Source organism: Diachasma alloeum, unplaced genomic scaffold, assembly GCF_001412515.2.
Source record: "Diachasma alloeum isolate Michigan unplaced genomic scaffold, Dall2.0 Dall_scaffold_00212, whole genome shotgun sequence".
Taxonomy (NCBI): domain Eukaryota; kingdom Metazoa; phylum Arthropoda; class Insecta; order Hymenoptera; family Braconidae; genus Diachasma; species Diachasma alloeum.
In genome coordinates, this window is record NW_021680377.1 from 1,044,732 (window position 1) to 1,065,092 (window position 20,361).

The 20,361-nt window shown below is 42.5% G+C and overlaps 3 protein-coding genes across 3 annotated transcripts; all 3 read left to right on the plus strand.

The window, feature by feature from the left end:
• The first annotated feature begins 286 nt into the window (after positions 1 to 286).
• On the plus strand, positions 287 to 4,405 carry LOC107036939 (uncharacterized PE-PGRS family protein PE_PGRS3). Its single transcript, XM_015255208.1, has 3 exons — positions 287 to 324; positions 2,523 to 3,138; positions 3,278 to 4,405. The coding sequence occupies exons 1-3, from the start codon at positions 313 to 315 to the stop codon at positions 3,448 to 3,450; spliced, it is 801 nt and encodes a 266-aa protein (XP_015110694.1). The 5' UTR covers positions 287 to 312; the 3' UTR covers positions 3,451 to 4,405.
• Positions 4,406 to 7,280: 2,875 nt separating this feature from the next.
• On the plus strand, positions 7,281 to 9,098 carry LOC107036877 (cold and drought-regulated protein CORA). The gene is made up of 3 exons (XM_015255105.1): positions 7,281 to 7,292; positions 7,771 to 8,239; positions 8,679 to 9,098. Exons 1-3 carry the CDS (start codon positions 7,281 to 7,283, stop codon positions 8,978 to 8,980), a joined length of 783 nt encoding a protein of 260 aa, XP_015110591.1. The 3' UTR covers positions 8,981 to 9,098.
• Positions 9,099 to 17,497: 8,399 nt separating this feature from the next.
• On the plus strand, positions 17,498 to 18,488 carry LOC107036943 (dirigent protein 10). Its single transcript, XM_015255211.1, has 2 exons — positions 17,498 to 17,854; positions 18,139 to 18,488. The coding sequence occupies exons 1-2, from the start codon at positions 17,548 to 17,550 to the stop codon at positions 18,273 to 18,275; spliced, it is 444 nt and encodes a 147-aa protein (XP_015110697.1). The 5' UTR covers positions 17,498 to 17,547; the 3' UTR covers positions 18,276 to 18,488.
• The last annotated feature ends 1,873 nt before the right edge of the window (positions 18,489 to 20,361 follow it).

The window sequence follows — 20,361 nt, forward strand, 5'->3', positions numbered from 1 at the left end:
ATATAACATTACCCGTCGTATTTGAGACGTTACACGGTTACTGTGTGATACCCAATGGCTTGCACTAACCCTCCGTCTGCCCCTTTGCCTCCCCACACCCCCCTCAGCTCACCAAAGTACATCAGGCTAACTGGAGGATTATAGTTTTTCCCAATGGGGGAGGAGGTGGGTTACGAGGGGGAGGCGGTTGGCTTTCGAAAGGATGGTGATTGTGGAGCGTGGCCAGAGTAGACTTAGGCGTATATAAGGACCGCGGACCCAGCCCAAGTCAGTCATTCACCGGACTACCAGCCCACCATACACACAACAAACATGAAGGCCTTTGTGAGTATTACGGGGTTGGTCATTTGGTATTGGGGGAGTTCATCTCAGTCCACCGGTTCACAACAATAACTTTATGATTTCAATTATTCTCTGAGAATATGCAATCATAAATAATAATTTTCCGTTCAATTCTCATTGTATTCGACTGCTCGATACGAATTATTTTCGTTTGATCGTGAAAAAAATATTCTCTATTTCTCACATTCGAATACAAAATTCCGTTGCAATCTCATTTATTTTCTCTCATTCATAAAACGTCATCTCATTAAACGTCATCTCACTTTCCGTTCAATTCTCATTGCATTTGGTTGCTCTATACGAATTATTTTCTTTTGATCGTAAAAAAATATTCTCAATTTCTCACATTCAAATGTAAAATTCCATTGCAATCTCATTTATTTTCTCTCATTCATAAAATCTTCTCATCTCACTCCACCGGTTCACAACAATAACTTTATGATTTCAGTTATTCTCTGAGAATATTCGATCATAAATGTTAACTTTCGAGCGCAAAATTCCGGTGCAATCTCATTTATTTTGTCTCATTCATAAAACCTTCTCATCTCATTCCACCGGTTCACAAAAATACTTTCAATTATTCTCTGAGAATATTCAATCATAAATAATAATTTTCATTGTATCCGCCTGGTCGATACAAAGTATTTTCTTTTAATCGTGAAATAATTATTCTCAATCTCTCACATTCGAATGCAAAATTCTCTCGCAGTCTCACTCGTCTTCTCTCATTCATAAAAGTCACGATTAACGCCCCACGCGAATAAATACTACGAGTCCCGTAAAACCGGTTGTCGATGTTAAATCCGTTAGTCATCAGGAGACAACCGGTTGTCCTCGGGATGCACAAGTCTTCTCACCAGCATTCAACTTGCCTATATCTGCCCCCAAAACTCACCCACCAGAAGCTCCACTTTCCACTGAATTTTTCAACCGACAAACGCGATCAGAAAAATCAGCACTAACCAATGAAAATCTCAAACCGCCCGATAAATCAACTCTTTTCACCTGATTAAAACGTGAAAGCTCCTTTTCCGAAAGCGCGTTAGCTTGATACACATAATTTATAGCCGAAACGGTCATTGGGCTCGGGTGTAACATGTCCAGTCAAGCGCGACGGTCTCCAGCACGCGATACCAATGAACGACGCTGAGCACTCGTGAATTACCTTTCCGGTTAATTCAGTCTACTCGAAACGATAAATCCTCGTCAGTCGAATCATTCCGCCAAATTTTTCCTCTCCCCCCGGGACACAGCTGCATATTCCCACAAAAACCCCTCCGACTGCAAGAAAATTTCACCGCAGAAACAAGAAAGTCACATTTTTCCGTAAACGAGCTAAACAAATTGAGGGAAAATCGATAAATTATCGGCTCTCGTGATTGCGTTATCGCACGTTGTTTCAGTGAAACGCATTGCAAGTGAGCCCCGCAAACCGGGGAAAAAATTGCATTCCTAATACGGTTACCCCGGTCAACGACGTAGTCCGAACTATTTTGCAGTAGAAAAAAAAACCGGGGAATTGGTCCGCACTATCACTCCAATTACGAAAGGTTACAGCATCGAATCTTGCCTTGGTGTTTTGTAAATTTTCACTTCTAGCACTATGTGAAACGCTCGTTACCCCCTTTTATGACATAACAACCTCACTCGGCAATTCCGCATGGCCAGTCGAAGCGAGAAATGTTGTCGGCTTTCCCGGCTGAGCATAACATTCCCCGCGTCAAAGACTTTTCCAAGCGGACATACACGCTAATTAAAAAATTTCCACTGTGCAATTTAAATGGCCAAACGTGATACTGTCACCGCCGCGAAATCATTGAAAATCGATCTCAAGTCCTTGTGGATTAGCCCACAAACCGGATGCGATTCCGGGGGGGGGGGCACTTATTCCCGTAGAATCACCGCTATACTTGAAAGTGAAAGGAACATGGTGGCATGCTTCCTGAGAGTGAGCGTTTCCACGAAGGCAAACCTGTAATCGAGTACCTCGGGCATAATAAAAGAGTTGCGTCTAGTCCTGCGGCTTCCTGCTGTAGATTTAATGCATTGCTGTCTCAAAGTGCCACCGTAATTAGACCATCAACGCGGAAATTGAAAGGATAAATCAACCATCCGAATGGGGAAAGACATTTCACCCAGGTGTTGAGACGATAGCAACGATGACTCACTGATTATTTCAGATTGTGTTCGCTTGCTTGGCTGTGGCGACGGCCCGCGCTGGACTCGCCCACGGAGGATACGGTGGCTACGGAGGTTACGGAGGTAACGGAGCTGCCCTCGGAGGACACGGTGGCGCTGGATTCAGCGGTGGTCTCGCTGCTGGTGCTGGCACTGCCAACTCCCTCCAGGGTGGTGCATCCAGCTTGGGATCAGGTGGTCTTGGGGCTAGTTACGCTGCTGGTGCTGCCGCTGCCGCTGGTGCCGCAGGAGTACAGCAGATCGTATCTGGTGGAGTTATCGGAGGAAGATCAGACATTGGACCAGCTGAGGGACCAAAGGCCAACGTTGGACCCCAGAGCGGACCATCTGACCTCGTAGGACCACAGGAGGGAGCCAAATCCGTTGGAGGACCACGTACCGGACCATCCAGCCTTGTTGGACCAGCTGCCGGACCATCCACCCTCGTCGGACCATCCCAGGGAACCGCCACCCTCGTAGGACCATCCCAGGCCACTGCTAACCTCGTCGGACCAAGCTACGGTGGTGTTGCTTTCTACGCCGGATCCGGTGGAATCAACGGTGACGACGGTAGCTCTGGCGTTGCTGCTGCTGCTGCTCCCGGAGGCGGTGCTGGAGGTCAGTATCACTTGTCATTTCATTTAATACCGTACAGACTGAGCACAGTTGACTGCACTCAGCACTATTGATTGTACCATTATCACCAAGCACATTGCACAATTGTTCCTCATAAGAAATGAATTCCTTCAACCAACAGGTTTCGGTGGTGCTGGTGCCATCGCTGTGATCGGTGGTGGTCCAGGAATTGCCGGTGGAATCGGTGGACACGATGCCGGTGTTGCTGTGATCAACGGACCATCTGGTGCCATCCACGCTGGACTCGGCTCCCACGGTGCCATCATCCCCGGCGGATACGGCAAACACTACTAAACAGTCTTCCCCACCCCAGCGATCTCGGTTCGGCGACGGCGGCGAAACTTACCACGACCTGCACTGGTCATATTAAACAGTATCCTCAAAGCGCGTACGTCTTCTTCCCAAAGCTTCAATACCAATCGAACGGAGCCAATGGTTATCAAGGAGTAGTCAAGTTGGACAGTCAAGTCATGTAGTGAGACAGTCAGCCCCAAAGGTTAATGCCGATCCACGTAGTTCATCGCGCAACATCAACAAATTTAGCCAAATAACATCAGTCATGGATGGGCAGAGAGAGAGGCACCAATGTGGATTAAGCTTTGACGCTTTAACGAATCGGGACCATTCTGGGATTGTGTTCTATTTTAACGAACATCCATCTGTTTGGCCACCAATTTAGCACCTCAACATCAATCATCAATGAATTTTTTTTTTAATTTTTATATTACCAACTTGTAACATCTTAAGGCCGACAATCTCACTCGCATATACTATCCCTTGATGGACAACTGGCGTTCATACAGAGCGATCAGTTATCCACCAGTTGTTATACTCACTGCCGCACCCAAGCATACATATTTTTTATTACATACTCGTCCATGTCTTCTTCTTTTTTATATATACTATACCTACTACTTCTTTATCTTCACATATATTATGCATTTACACACGAGCGCATAATCTCACATGCATTTCATGTGTATAATCGTGTATTGTGCACATATACAATGCTCAGTTGATGGAGATCGGTAGGTTGTGGTAGGTCAAGCCGTTACCCGTGAAGTTAATACAATGTACATAGATGGCGCGCCGCCGCCGGCAACTCGACCCCGCCCGCCCTCGTCATACCCTTTCTATGCGATCACGACTAGCACCCCACCACCACCATAGATAGATACCACGTATTTATAGCGTTTATACATTTATACAATACTTTATATAAAATAAAGCATCAGTATTTAAAACTCAATTACTTATCGACGCTCATTCTCCCTCTGAATCCTGAATTGGGAGTCGCTGTCAGGGGCGAGACATTGAATTCGATTCGAGGAATGCTGTGGGTTTGTGACTAATGAGCGATTATCATTAGGGTCATTGTTGACCGGAAAATAATGACGAGCGGGGAGGGTCTGATGCTGTTGATGAGGAACACCGAAATTCAGTGCTGGAAATGGATCCGATAGTCGATAATTAACGCTCCAAGTTAAAGCTACTTTGGATCATCTGTGGGATTAGTTTACCAAATTCATCCTCTAATGAATGAAATTTTGGGCGAGTTTCTATCGAGTATGAATTGAGCGTCAGACAACTAATGGGCGCTCGTAATTTCAGCCGTTCGCCGTCCAGGATGGAATCGACGACCTACTCGAGAATCCGCAGATAATTGCTAGTCGTCCTCCTACCAGGGTACACACACATGACTCCCGGTATTTATCGACATCGTAACCATCGAGCAAACCCCAAGGGCCGTGATGCAATCGGTACCGTAAATCGGGATTGAATGATTTTTGGTGGGGTTCGACGAAAATTTCGAGGTGCCGTCGGTGATCAGGTCATCAAAATTTTGGGGTGGAGGGTAGGGTCTTTGAGGGGTTTTCATTTGAGACATTAGAGGAGGAATAAGACGAGACATTTGATAGACAAGACATTAATCCCATTAAGACATTAAAGAAGGGAAGACATTAATTTATTGAGAGGATCGGAAGGGCGATGAGGCCAAGAGAAGCCAAATATAATTATTTTTCATCGTAAAAATCATTTTGCTTTAATTTTAACAATTGATGAAGTATTTGAGAAAATGAATGAAATATCATAAATTTGAAACAAAAATCCTCGAGTAAAATATTTAGAATTTCTCAAATGCACGTGTTAATGCCTTAACTTGAGCACTTGAGGATTTAATTCACTTGTGGAAAATTAAATTTAGGGCCTAAATGTCTTAAAACACACAATTGTCTTAATTTATTTTCATTTTCCCGGATGCGTTTAGATCCGACTGCATTTACTACAAATTTCTCAACAAAGTTTAGGCCATTATCACTTCTAAAATCTCCAGCCCCTGAATGTTTAACCGAACTCGTGGTGCCCAGAAGTTATCGACAATTCAATTTGAAGAATTACGAAATGCTGTTGCCCCTGCCCCCTCGGAAATGCGATTACAAATATTCTAATGTGTTTCAGGATCGTCAACGAATGTGTTAATTCTCGGGGGTTTCGAAATCCCGGCAAATCCACCTGTCTCGCCACACGAACACTCGGAAATTCACACATTTGGAGATGAATAGCAACAGTCGATAATTCTAGTCGCCACGATATCCTCCTGGAGCTGGAGAAGAATGGATTACGGATTAAATTCGGTTGAGAGAATCTTGATTGTGAGTGTGTTAATGGATGGGCGAGCACTAGAGTATTTTGGGGATGTTCTCTCTACTGCAGCAAACTTGCACTTATGGAAATCAAATTTTAATGAACGACGAACGAACGACACTTTATTTATGAAAATGTGCTTTGGGAATTTCGGAAGTTAGGAGTTGATGCTGATGTAAAGTTCTGAAAGGAGATGTCAATTATTATTTTAATCTCACAGGTCGAGTCCACAGACGTTTGAATTAATTAAAGTGTCAAATAATTTTGACCGAAAATGGAATCTCATTAAAATTGCTGGGAAGACTGAAATTTCATGGTTTTTTCTACTTAAATCCAATTCACCGTCACACCCCCCTGAGAATTACCCCTCAACTTCCCATAAAATTAATTTTTCCAAATGGTGCAGGCCATACCCAGATCCCCGATCGATAAACCCAGAATATGAATATTGAGTGGAGCCCCAAGAGCCGGCAATTGCGAAAAAATACAAGAAAATAGTTCAACAGACTCTCCATGCTCTCACTAAATTACGACAGTTGCAGACAACAACTGGAAATGTCAGTCTCCCAGTTCCCGCGAATCACGTTCGATAGGTCGAGCCCATTTCTCGCCTCTCGTTGCCCCGCGATGCCTGAGTAAATTACCCCATAAGAGGCCTCATCAATTAACACGATACGTCATCCCACCTGCCGCACACATCGCCGCGAATCCCGCCGAAACCGCGGGCTTCAATCCCCCCGAACTAGATCAGCCCGAGCTCCCTCAATCCCCGACATTCAGATATTTTCGCAACCCGACTGCTTAAAGGTCGAGTTCGAGAGTTCGCACCGAGTGTTACGACCTGGCAGGGCTAATTGCAGAGAAGAAAACAGCTGCACTGTGGTAAAAGCCCACGCTCACCTTCTTTCACAATTTTTCTGTTCCTTCCTTCGGAAAAAAAGAACCACCTCCACCGAGAGGGCCCCTGTCCACCTTGAGAAGCGTGTGAACCACGATGCACCATTACAATTTGCTACGGATTATTATTAGCCGCCTACTCCGAGCCTTCGATAAAATAATCCCGCCAAGTACAATAACTCGAAACGAGGAATGCTGAATGAGAATGAAAAAATGATAATCATTCGATTGAAGAAATTATCCTCCCTCGAAGGGGAATAAGCCCACAGTGACCCAGTTAGTGCTCATACCAGCGTGTTTGCACCGTGTTATTCGCCACACAGTCCCATAACAACTTAATGAGTAAATCAGTAGCACTTTGGTGTTTATCTAGGCTGTCCGCGACAAAATACCGAGGGCCGTAGGGATTGTGCGCCCGTCGAGGCGTGGCGTCAGTGACCTTCTTGCGAAATGGGTGAGTCTCCCATCAGCGGATGTGATTTGAAGGGATCAGGGGGCGCGGTCAACATCCTAGAGGTTCTTGCTATATAAGCCAAGACGGTGGCGTCTACCGCTACACTCTGTGACCGACTGTCGGCGAGATGAAGACCTTTGTAAGTACCGAGTGCAAGTGATGTGATCAGTAAGGCTGGGAGGCGATGCAAATCTGCCTGAGGGAGATGTTTTGTGCTGTGAGGCCGCGAGACATCACGAGACAACACTTTGGAGGGATTGTCCGGGTCTCAGTGAACACGGGAATTTTCGGCCCCGCCTCAGTCCTGAAATGGGCAGTATCGACTCTTGGGATGACTCGAGGCGATTTAACTCATCTCGGTCTCCGGTTTTTCGAGTTTTTTATGAGTGGAACAACGACACGAGACAAGCCGACATTTTGTATCAAAAAACACGAAAAACTTGGGACCGAGACGAGATGAATTGCCTCGGAGACATCACGAGAGGAGTCGGTCCTGCCGATTCCGACGCTGAGACGAGAGCGAAGATTCTCATGTTCATTGGGACCGAGATCGTGTCTCCAAGGTTTTGTCTCGTAAGGTGTCTCGCGGCATCACTAGTTTTGTGGTGTGTCCGTAGATCGTTGCTCTGGCTATCTTTGGTGTGGCTGCTGCTGGGCCGCGGGGTAAACGAGGAGTGGTGGATCATGGTTATGGGCACGGCGTGTCCTACGCGGGGGTTTATGCTGATCACGGTTACGCGGGTCACGGATATGCCGGTCACGGATACGGGGCGCACGGGGTAGCCCTTGCGGGGCCTGTTCTGGGCCCGGCTAGTGTTGCCGGACCACATGTTGGGGCTTCGTCTCTTGCCGGGCCTGCGATTGGGCCGTCGCACTTGGCCGGATCCGTCGCCGGACCTGTTCATGTCTCCGGAGCTGTCGCGGGCCCTGCCACGGTCACCGCGTCTGTCGCTGGTCCCGCACATGTCGAGCACTTCGGGGGGCCTCTTGATGGGTCTTACGACGGCGGCTACGGGGGCTACGGGGGCTACGGACATGGCGGCTATGCCCACGGCGGCTACGGAGGGTATGCGAAGGGACTCGGAGGTGAGAGACATGAGAAAGAAACGGAAGAATTATGTTTACTTCGTGACGCCACGAGACAATTTACGAGACAACACTTTGGAGACATGGTCTCGTTCTCAATGAACGCGGGAATCATTGCTCGAGATGAAATAAATTGACGCGGAGTCATCACGAGAGGCGTCGATACTGCGGATTTTGAGACTGATACGAGAGCAGAGATTTTCATGTTCATTGAGACCGCACGGCAAAAACAAATGTTTGAAAATGTCTGAATAAAATGACAATTTTTCTGAATTTCAAACAGGAATTGAGATGTTTGTCAGACAAATGTCTACAAAACGCGTGAAATTCAGACATTCGTTCTTGCTGTGCGAGATTATCTCTCCAAAGTCTTGTCTCGTGATGTCTCGTGACGTGTCTCGCAGCATCACTACACTTACTGCTTTTTGTCTTCCTTCAGGTTACGGATATGGCGGTCATGGGGCCCATGGGGCTGTGATCGTCGGTCCTGCGGCTCACGGAGCTGTCTACGCAGGCCACGGGGCCCACGGAGCCGTTCTCGCTGGGCCCCATGCTCATGGCGCTGTTCTCGCAGGTCCGCACACTCACGGAGCCGTCCTGTCGGGGCCTCATGCAGGCGCCGCTGCCGTCTCCGGACCGCAGGCTGGCGATGTCGTCATCGCTGGGCCCTCCGGCAAAATCACTGCGCACGGCACCGGTCACGGCGCTGGAATCCACACAGGATACGGTCATCATTGGTAACGACTCGACGTTGATAAAGATAATTCTTCAGAAGCCAATCAGCATTGACTTGGGAACAGGTGGACGTGCCGAGGCGCTTTCAAACTCCTGCGGCCAAAAATATTCGAGGGAATTGTCAATTTACTGAGGTGTCTGTGGAATTATCGACTTGATGAGCTTCTTGTCGGTTTTATGTACATAACAAGTCGAGTCTGTATGCGCGAAATAAACTCATTCTTTTGTCTACTGAAAGTACAACAATGACTGGTATTTATTTTACAATATCCTTGTGTTTAATGAGCCAGCGGAAATTTGTGGCGCGATCGGGACATCGCCATTGTCTAGCATAATTATAGAAGTTGTGAGTCATCGGGCGGTTAATCACTGCCTCGATGTCCCAGAAATTATCGAGGTTGGAGGTACACTCGGGGGTGTAGGTGCTCTTCACTGACGCTTATTAAATACTTGCTGTACAAACCATCCAGTGATGGGTCGGGGTGTGAAAAGAGGTTTAGAGAGTTCATCAATCCTCATAGAGGGAGTTGAATGTCCAATATCACGGGATTAATTTCTTTTGAGAATCAATACCTTGGGACGAGAAGAGCTTTGCGAAAGAAAATCTTCAAATATTCCTGAAATATCAGTGACGAAGAGTTTTCGAAAATATAATTATTATATCAGTAGTGAAGCGGTAAACCGAGTTAAGTCGATTTTGACTATTAGCCAGTTTTTGCTGAATATCTCGGAATCTAAGAGAGATAGCAAAATTTTTCTCATGACTTTTTTTATAACGCTCTATTGGCTCTACAAAAAAGGTCATGACAAAAATCTTTCTATCTCTTTTAGATTCCGAGATATTCGTCAAAAACTAGCCAATAGTAAAAATCGACTTAACCCGGTTTACCGCTTCGCTACTGATATATTACATTATAATTATTATTATAACGAATATTTTACAAAAACTCAAAAATTACTTATTTAAAATAATAATAATTCTTTTCAGTACAATATAATAATGATTTTTTTTGCTCTCAATCGCAACTAGAAAAAAAAACAATAATAAAATCAATAATAATAATGATTATTTTCTGTCGTAATAATTTTCCTGCTATTGTCTAAACTCAAGAAATTATTTCTGCCATTATTTTTCATTTTTCCTCTCAATGCCTAAAAAAATCGTCACGTTTCACTCCTTCGATACTACATTTCGTCCTAAAAATACTAGTATCAGACTAACACCCGCACCCTCTCCAAAAACAAAGATTTTCAAGTGCTGCAGACGTGCCGATCTGAGAATACCCGGTATCACACTAGCGTCACTGCAGATTGTAAGACCTCGATAAACACCATGAGGTGATAACGTATCATCCCTGTTTGAATATTTGCGTATCCTGGGTGCACCCTCTCCCCCCGGTCCGCCCCACCATTCAATCAATAACCACGTGCAACAACAGCCCCCCCCCCTCCCAATACGCAATATTCCGAATGACACCCGTTCGATTTCCGTTTCACTCTCACCGATTTCTGTGTGCCAATGGGCGGTTTGAATCACAAAGGCAGAGATGACCTTTCCGCGGTGGAATTGGTGAGGTATTTCAATTTTGTGTGCATAAACTCTCACAATACTCCCAGCATAAACTGAGTAGCGTATGTTGCACGGTGGATATGGTGATGAAACAAGGGAGATTACGTAGCCAGTTGTTTGTGTTACGTGTGTGTTTGTGGTAATGTAACTTCGGGGGCCTCTAGACACTTGGATGTGCACCAGTGGGACTCCGGGTGATGAGGAATTTTTCCGTAAGAGATTTTTTTCAATAAAATATAATAATAGTTTTTAATATTATTTGCCGTTAGAAGAACGGTGGCGATATACAGGAATATACAGATATACCAATAATAATAATAATAACAATAATAATAATAATAATAATAATAATAATAATAATAATAATAATAATAATAATAATAATAATAATAATAATAATAATAATAATAATAATAATAATAATAATAATAATAATAATAATAATAATAATAATAATAATAATAATAATAATAATAATAATAATAATAATAATAATAATAATAATAATAATAATAATAATAATAATAATAATAATAATAATAATAATAATAATAATAATAATAATAATAATAATAATAATAATAATAATAATAATAATAATAATAATAATAATAATAATAATAATAATAATAATAATAATAATAATAATAATAATAATAATAATAATAATAATAATAATAATAATAATAATAATAATAATAATAATAATAATAATAATAATAATAATAATAATAATAATAATAATAATAATAATAATAATAATAATAATAATAATAATAATAATAATAATAATAATAATAATAATAATAATAATAATAATAATAATAATAATAATAATAATAATAATAATAATAATAATAAAAGAATAAGAATAATAAAAATAGTAATAATAATGAAATGTAATAATTATAAAACTGAAAAATCAATTATTTGAAATAATAATAATTCTTTTCAGTAAAATATTTTTTTTTTTTTTTTATCCCAGAGAATAGACTCTGGGAAAATGATGCTGGGGGCATTTTCATGGGTGAACATCACTCGCGATCGCGATCGCACTCTCGTGGCAAACGATACGCCAATGTCTGTCGAACGGGTGACTTATGGCTGTGGGTGAGCCACATTAGAGTTTATTTGCACACGGCTGTAACTCGATGACCTTACCCTTTAACCGTGAGTAATACGATAGGCTTATGCAGGAGAAAGCCACCATCTTCATTCACACGATTGGAAACTTGCGCGAAAATTGTAAGTTGAGAGGCTTCGAATTAAAATTGGCGTAATAAATTTCTGGAATTTCAGGGGGCAAAGGGGAACGTTCGCGATTTTAAGGTGAAAAGGTGGAGAGTAATTTTTCCACTTTTTTAGCGATTTTTTTGCTGATGCTTCCGGGTAATTTTTTCGTGGTAAAATCTGTTTGAGTTGAAAGTGTATGGCAGAGAATAATCTCGGAGTGTTAGACGTTTTTTCCGCGTGAGGAAAGAATTAATCTGACATTTAGAGTTGAAAAATGCGATGGCAAATTCCAGATTTCCCGGGACGTTTAGAACTCCATAATTATTTTTATCGGTCTAAGCGATTTAATTATATGGTTGTGGTAGTTTAAAATTCCTGGAAAATCTCGGGAGTTTTATAATTTATGAGTCGTCGAAAAATTGGAGATCTGAGTCGACTGTCGGTATTCAGAATTTTAAAAAAACATGGAAAGTTTAAATTTAAGTTCAAGTGTGGAAATTAATAAAAATCAAGAAAATTTAGATGAATATATTCTTTAATTTCCAATTTAGTTTTTTATTGACAATTCTAGTAATTTTCAGTGAAATTGGAAATGTCATAATTTTATCTTAATCAACTGTCCACGAAATTTCATTTAAAAAAAATTAATATCCCGGAATTATATGAACACGTGGAAAAAATTCCAAATGCAGATTTCACTGAAAATTCAATGAAATTTCAATCCAAACATTCCCAAATGAGGCGGAACTTTCAATTAATCACAAATTCCAAGTTTCCAGTTTCCATTGATTGTTCCCCAAGATTTTGGCATTTCAATACCAAAATTCTTTGAAATCTTAATTAAACAGTGCCATAAAAATTTCCAAGCCCCGAAATTTCAGGCGAAAATTTTCGCCATCAAATTCATCAGATCCCGCCTCCCTGTTGTGACTGCCCCATGCCCATAAATCCCATTGCAAACATTCTCCTGTCTCCTTACCGATCACCGACTGTTGCTACCGGATTGCCGGTGATCCCTGAGGTCGAGGTACCACGTTGCATTGTCCGCGGCGATAACCCTGGAATACCGCGCTGAAACTTCATATTCCCGGGGCTGCACATGCCACATTATACCCGATAACATCTGATTACCAAGATCAGTACGAATGGGCGATGAAAGGTGCGGTCACTCGATGAGGTGGACACGGGTGGGTGGTCATTATCCTACGGTTTGCCGCTGCCACCACCTCGCTCACAGTGATCGAGCGAGACTGATTGAATTATCGATCACTCAAATGGTTCCATCGGGCGTACGGCGAATCGCCTGAATGGAAACCGGAAAAAGATCCGCCGGTGGCTCGTCCCCCCGGCACGCAGGAACGAGATTCCCCGCGTATCAGAATGGCTCGGCCCACAATGCCTATGCACAGGACCCATAACTGTCGATAATTGATGGGACCCTCTCCCTCCGGCGGTATCGAAAAATCGAGGCGAATGAAAAAGGAAGAAAATCCGGAGCTGAACGAAAATTACAGTGCAACGAGGTAAATTACCGGGGCACAATCAGACTGGTCTGCATGGCTATCGGGTACTGCATCGGTTATTTGATATTTCGCGTCATTGCATTTGCCATTTTAGGACGGAATGACGTGGGTTTTAGAAAATATTGCAGATTAAATTATTTTTGTTTTTGAGAAAACGAAGAGATGAAAGAATAATGTCTTAAAGACGTCTTAATTTGAGACGTGACGGTTATTTTTAATGTGAAGTGGTTGAAAAAATGAATGGAGAAATCTAAATGTCTAGAATGCAGGCATTAATGTCTCAATTTAAGAATGTCCAAGTGCTTCGGCAATTTTTTCTCCAAGTAAATGTTTTTCTACTTTTGCAGTCGAAAATTAGAGCTTTCATTTGAAAGAAATTTCATAATGAATTTATTATTTAAACTTTGAAAAACCTGATTTTACAAATCTAAAAAAGAATGTACTTTTTTCTTTTGGAGAAAGATTGAGGGAATAATTGAAAAATTTCATTTTTATGAATAAGTTATAAACAATTAATTTGTTAGCATGAACATAATTTCTTCTAAATGGTAATAATTTTATTCATATTTATAATTTTCCCAGGAATCGAGTTCAATTATTTATTTATAAACAACGAGTATTTTAAGAAATATTAAATCTGTAAAAATCTTCTTCACGCAATTAATTGACAAATTTCATGATTGAAAGTGGTTGAGTCTATAAAATACACTTGGATATCCTTAAAACACTTAAAATGACTTAAATGTCGGCAAAAGTGTCTCAATTTCAAACGGAGAGAAAAATCAGAGAAAAATTACCGAACATGTCAAGTAATCGTGGAGCGAGCTCCATTTTCAGTATTTTTTCACCCTGTCAGGGAAAAAATGCGAGAGGAATAGTGAATTGTTCTCCGTTGGCCCGGAAAAATTTACTGAATAATCCCAGTGAACGTGAATGATTGCTCAATATTCCGAATAATTTTTCTGCAGCGAAGAATGAATTTTTACCGAACGCGTTCGGTACGAATTTTTTCATTTCTCATTGAATTACATTTTGCCTCACGATTACCTGTCGTACAGCAAAAAATTGCCGCGATTTTCCAGGTAATTTTTATCCAACTTCTCTCCAACGTCCACAATGCTCCCCAAAAACAATTGCTTCCAGTGCTTCTGATTTTTACGGTTACCTCGACTCGTTGTTCACTTCTCTTCAATTCTCCGACGAGAGAGAAAATTAATTCTCCACCCCCTCGGGAAGATCGTGGCGTTTGTTTGGAAGTCGCTGGTACGAGAGAGGAAAATCTCCGCGAGGAGAAAAATTTCTATTTTTCTTATTGTCCTCCACGTTCGGATGTCGCGGCACCCCGATGGGATCCGGGTATAAGATTGTCATCCGAGTCGATTCGGAAAAAGCTTTTATACATTGAAAACCACGTGGGTCGGTGAACTTCAGCGGAAAAGCGGTGGGAGGTGAACAATGCCGTTGGCACAAAAAATGAGACGGATAAAATGAGAATAAAGGGTGAAAAAACATTGAGCGAGATTAAAATATAAGAGACAGGAGAAATGTCGATCGGGTGACCCCACTGTTGCGCAATTCTATCGTGAATGTGAGTAGGTGACAACTGTGGCTATAGATGTCAGGTATTTTGATCGATCGGTATTGAGATAACAGGGAATACTTCACGTATTCAGAATTATTTAACTATTATTTCAACAATTCGAAAAATTAATTTTTTTCCTGAATAAGACGCTTTTTTTAAATGTGAAGAGCATTTTCTCATCTCCTAACGCGAATAAAATAATTTCTCGAAGCCAAAAAACTCTCATGTCTTCGTGAAATAATTCATATTTAGTTTATCAATACTTCACGATTTTTTTCTTAATAAACACTGTTAAAAAAAAATTACATTTTCAAGAGAAAAAAGTTATAAAATTCAATGAAACCATGAATATTAATTAAATAAATAGCACTGAATTAATTAATCAAACTGAAATTGACAGTTCTCCCTCATTTCCCCGCGAAATTCGTAATTTTCAACTTTCAAAATTCCTTGACATTTTAATGTGCCTAAGCTGCACTAAAAATTTCCCCCATCAGCCTCCCAACTTACCCCCCAAACATTCTCGAGACCCAGTCCCCCAGCTCCCCCGAGGATCCTCTTTTAATGGCCCTATCCCCCTTTAATCGAGTGCGCGTAACGCGATAATCTGCCAATTAAGCGCCAGTGTTAAATATCATTTGCCAGCGAGTACTCGTCGTGCGCCACCAGCATTACATTACGGTCTCCATGTGCAATCCAGGTGGGATCGATCTCTCACGTTAAAATATAGCTCCAAAAATTTTCCCGAGCAACCCCCCAATGCACCCCGGGGGAATTGATAGTTCGAAATATAAATTCCCAGCGATAATAATTCCCCCGAAAAATGATGTCGTTGATGCTCTGACGAATGGCCGATTTTATCTCCACAAAATGAAGAAATGAAAGAATACATCGTTGCATGAGGCCGATAAAACGCTGTTTTTCCCCCGGAATTGTCGTGTTAACGCACACAACTTCGGTAATTCCACTTCACAACGCAGTTTATACGTTTTAATGGAATGTTAAAATCACCCCAGAGGCGCATTAAACCTCCGTGAATGCAGTGCCAACGATCATTGGACCAATACGATAGCATTCATCCCCTGCTGCGCCCTCAAAACTGTTCTCACGTGTATATCTGTCTCTAATTACCGGCACTCCCCCTGCCAAAGAGATCCCAGTTAATTCAGCTTTGCGCCTAATGCCTGATTACCGGTTTATAATCTATCAATTTGTTTTCATGAATAATTTAGTCAATTACAATGCTCATTGAATTTTTCACCGTCAACTCCCAGAGCCATTAATTACCGATTGCAAATGAATTTCAGTTATTCTGATGGAACCGATCGTAACTGTTCTCCGGGATTTTTTTTTCTCGCACTGATGGATTTAATGATAACTGTCGCTGTCACGTAGTGATCCGTAACGATCCCACTGCCCTCCTGTGGTAGTCACGGTGGAATACAATGGGCTGCGCTCTCAATCTTGTCGCAGACGTGGGCAAGGCTGCGACAATGCAAAATTACCTGATCTAAGCGGATGCACAACGCCTTTGAGTGAATTGTAAATAAGAGTGCGATATGCCCACGCACTTTCACAGGCTCCCTGCCTTCCCCCGGGGGTTATTTATGTCGTTTATGTGGGGAAGAAGGTCGCGGGATTATTTGAAGATTTATGGACTTTTCAGGGGAGCAGGAAAATCGTCGGAACACTGGTGAACATTTTTGCGGGCAATTTCCGGGACTGTTGGGAATTTTTTTCATATTGTAGTTCCACTGTAATTCTGAGGAATTTCGTCATTGAAAAATCAAAATTTCATTGAAAAATCCTGGAAACTGCAGACTTTAAGTCAATTATTCCTTGAAAATTAATAGAAATAAAAAAAACAAATAATAATTAAAAAAAGAGGAATTCAGTACTGACTCTCCATGCATTGTTATAAATCAAATAAAAATCTTCATTCCAACTAGAGTTACTTCTTATTTTCAAAGAATCACACGTTCACATATTTCGCTAACGAAATTATAAATTCTGTTTCAACAACATAAATAAATATCTACCAATAGTGAAAAAAATGTATTTGTTACTATTAAAATAAACCCATTCATTTGATTCGAATAACCAATTCGTCGCTGGGAGTGTCACTAAAATTCGTAATTCTCTTGAATATTCACCCAACTCATTCATCATAATCTCCGAAATTCCGAAGGCCCTCCCGCTAAAAGCCCGCACCGCAGTGCCCCTTAACCACGGACTACACCGAAATGACAGACCACAAGCGGATGCTGTCCACCACTTATCGCCTACTCAACCAATCAGAAGTATCAGCTGCGGTTCGTCACAGGATTCCAATAAAAATGACCAGCCTGACCTCCCCGCTATGTTGTACACATCAGACAGGGCGGATACTCGTGCCATTGTGACGTTTATAGGCGTTAACATTTTACGAACATTGCTAACGCAATACCGAGGAATGAATGTCGCTGATAAGCACCCCACGAGCGTTAGGAGAGAGTTAGAGCCATGCCCCACCTTAGATTGGGGGGTAGAAGCAGGGATAACTGCTTGCCAGTACAATAGGGTTTTGTATAAAAGCTGGCGGAACGCTCGGCTCAAACATCATCGTGGCCCCTCAACTAGCCGTGACAAGTCGTTGATTGCTTCGGTCAAAGAAAATTTTGTAACAATGTTCAGGCAAATTGCTATTGTTCTCGTGAGTGTGGCTGTGGCTACTGCCGCGCCTTCCGGTCTCTGGGGAGGAGTGGCACTCGGTGGGCCCGTTTTGGGGCCATCTGGCATCGCCGGCCCTGTCATTGGCCCGCACGCCCTCTCCGGACCCGCCGCTGGGCCCGCCAGAATCTCCGGCGCTGTCGATGGCGGCGCTGTTGTCACCGGATCCGTTGCCGGACCTTCCGTTGTCTCCGGAAGCGTCGTGGGGGGCACTGCTATCTCTGAACCCTCGCTGGGATGGGCTGGACTCGGCGCTGGATGGGGTATGCAAGAAATCCACGAGTTGATGGTTTAAGTCAATTAGTCTCCTGTTCAGTTTTCCAGAAATATTTTCTAATTTAAGGGAGATGGCGATATTTTCATAATAAGCTTTTTTGTAGAGCGAATTGAGCGCTACAAAAAAGGTCATGAGAAAAATTTTGCCATCGCCCTTAGATTTCGAGATATTCACTGAAAACTGAGCGATAGCCAAAATCGACTTGAAAAATTTGACCGCTTCGGTACTGAATGGGTTTCTTTCATTGTTTGTTTTTTGGTTGTCCCGCAGCTGGACATGGCGTCGCCCTTGCCGGACCCTACGCTGGTCCCGCCGCCATTTCTGGGCCTGCCGCCCTCCCTGCTGTCGTCCGCGGACCCGCCGGAAGCATCGTCGCCGGCGGCCCAGCCTGGGGAGGACACTGGTAGGGCTCTCACCTGAAGCTTCACCCGGAGATACCCGACTGACCATTTTCAATCTTCGAATTCAGCTATGATTACGTGTCATGATCTCTCTTCCTTCTTTTACCGCTATAGTACCTCTTGACACTTTCAATTTTTCGAATTGATTTTGTGTATATATTAACGAATATTTCGTGCATGTATGGATACTATTGGTAGAAATAAAAATTGCATTTTGAGTTGGAAATTGCTCGTGGTTTTGTGATGAATGAAACCCCCGGAGGCGCGACAAATGTCGAAATGAAAACATTTTTTTCAGCCGGAGCCAAAGTGCCATATTCAGGCTTTTTTCGGGGGAAAAGTCGACTTTCGCCAAAATCGAATTTTTCCGCCGAGTGAAAGTCGATTCTGTATTTTCTGGCCCGCCTAATGCCGCTGAGACCCTCACTTGCCCCAGAAATGCAGAAATAAAAAATTTTTTTTTTCACCTGAGGCCAAAAGTGTCATATCTTGGACTTTTTGAGGGGAAAAGTCGACTTTCGCCAAAATCGAATTTTTTCGCCGAGTGAAGGTCGATTCTGTATTTTCTGGCCCGTCTAATGCCACTGCGCCCCTCACTTGCCCCAGAAATGCAGAAATAAAAAATTTTTTTTTTTCACCCGGAGCCAAAGTGCCATATTTAGGCTTTTCTCGGGGGGAAAGTCGACTTTCGCCAAAATCGAATTTTTCCACCAAGTGAAAGTCGATTCTGTATTTTCTGGCGCGCCTAATGCCGCTGAAACCCTCACTTGCCCCAGAAATGCATAAATAAAAATTTTTTTTTTTCACCAGAGGCCAAAAGTGTCTTATCTTGGACTTTTTGAGGGAAAAAGTCGACTTTCGCCAAAATCGAATTTTTCCGCCGAGTGAAAGTCGATTCTGTATTTTCTAAGGGTTCTGATGCCAATGAAACCCCCAGAGGCGCGACAAATATCGAAATAAAAAATTTTCATTTTCACTTGTAGCAAGGGTCAGATTTTTTAACAATTTCATTTTGTATTTATACAACGCATGTAAGCGGCTCGACGGACGAGGGAGGCTACAATAGATTCCGCAACCTTCTCCCCTTGTCAGGTAAAACCTTCAATGGTTTCAAAGGCTTCCCAAGACCTATCCAGTTCTCAACGGAAAGACCTAAGTAGAACTTGTCAGGTCCAATTATTCGACTCGGATAACATCACGGAATTTTTCCCGAGTGTAATCGCTGAGCGAACTGTGAGTTCCGCAATTTTTACTGAACATTTCTCACCGTGTTCATAACTCTCCGGTACGGAAACACAATTGATAAAATATTTACTCATCAACACGGGGTGAGTGAATCCTCAGGAGCGCAGCTCAACTCAAAGCTACGAATCTAATTGAATTAAACAAAATCCTTTGAATGTTTTTTCTCCTCCTAATTTCCTCGCTGCGCTGGCGCAAGGGGCAGAGGCTCGAGGGAAGTAAATCGCCCGGAGCGTTCGCTCGCACGGAAAAAAATTGAAAGACAATATCTAAACACCTGTATTTTTGTCTCCCCAATCGTCTCCTCTGTTTTCATTTGCAGCAAAGTCCTTGAGTCGTAAACGCATACTGTTATCGTGAAAACAGTCCAACGAATTTGTCGCCCTCTTCTCCCATGTCGCAAATTACACGAACCACGAGTGCAGCGATTCGATTCAACGATGCGTACGACACTAAATGACGCTAGACCTCATATTGGTGTTTTGCGCTGAAGGCAGGGAGTTACTGGCACGTAAATGCCCCCACCCAACTATTCGAATTTAATTCAATGTTCTCTCACGTACATTTCACACGTCTGTAACCGTGCATTGTTATGGCGAGAGAGAGTGGTATTATATCTACGAATATTTAGGATGTGGGCATTGTTCGGGACTTTGTCACCATTCATTCCATTTAACCGTGGAGGTTTCATTAACTAATAGCGGGGCTATTCCAATGCATTAGAGTGATACTGCTGGAGTTGATTGTAAACGTAGACACATTTTACGATTTGTATTGGACGGTGTCGGAATACAATTGGTGGAGGGGTGGAAAAATCTGATAAATTGAGGGATACGCGGGGAGAGAACAG

Bases quoted from the DNA above. Each gene is read 5' to 3' on its own strand.
- LOC107036939 (XM_015255208.1), top strand. The intron at 3,139-3,277 runs GTCAGTATCACT...TTCAACCAACAG, and splicing joins TCCCGGAGGCGGTGCTGGAG to GTTTCGGTGGTGCTGGTGCC.
- LOC107036877 (XM_015255105.1), top strand. The intron at 8,240-8,678 runs GTGAGAGACATG...GTCTTCCTTCAG, and splicing joins GTATGCGAAGGGACTCGGAG to GTTACGGATATGGCGGTCAT.
- LOC107036943 (XM_015255211.1), top strand. From the start codon at position 17,548: ATGTTCAGGCAAATTGCTATTGTTCTCGTGAGTGTGGCTGTGGCTACT. The intron at 17,855-18,138 runs GTATGCAAGAAA...GTTGTCCCGCAG, and splicing joins TGGACTCGGCGCTGGATGGG to CTGGACATGGCGTCGCCCTT.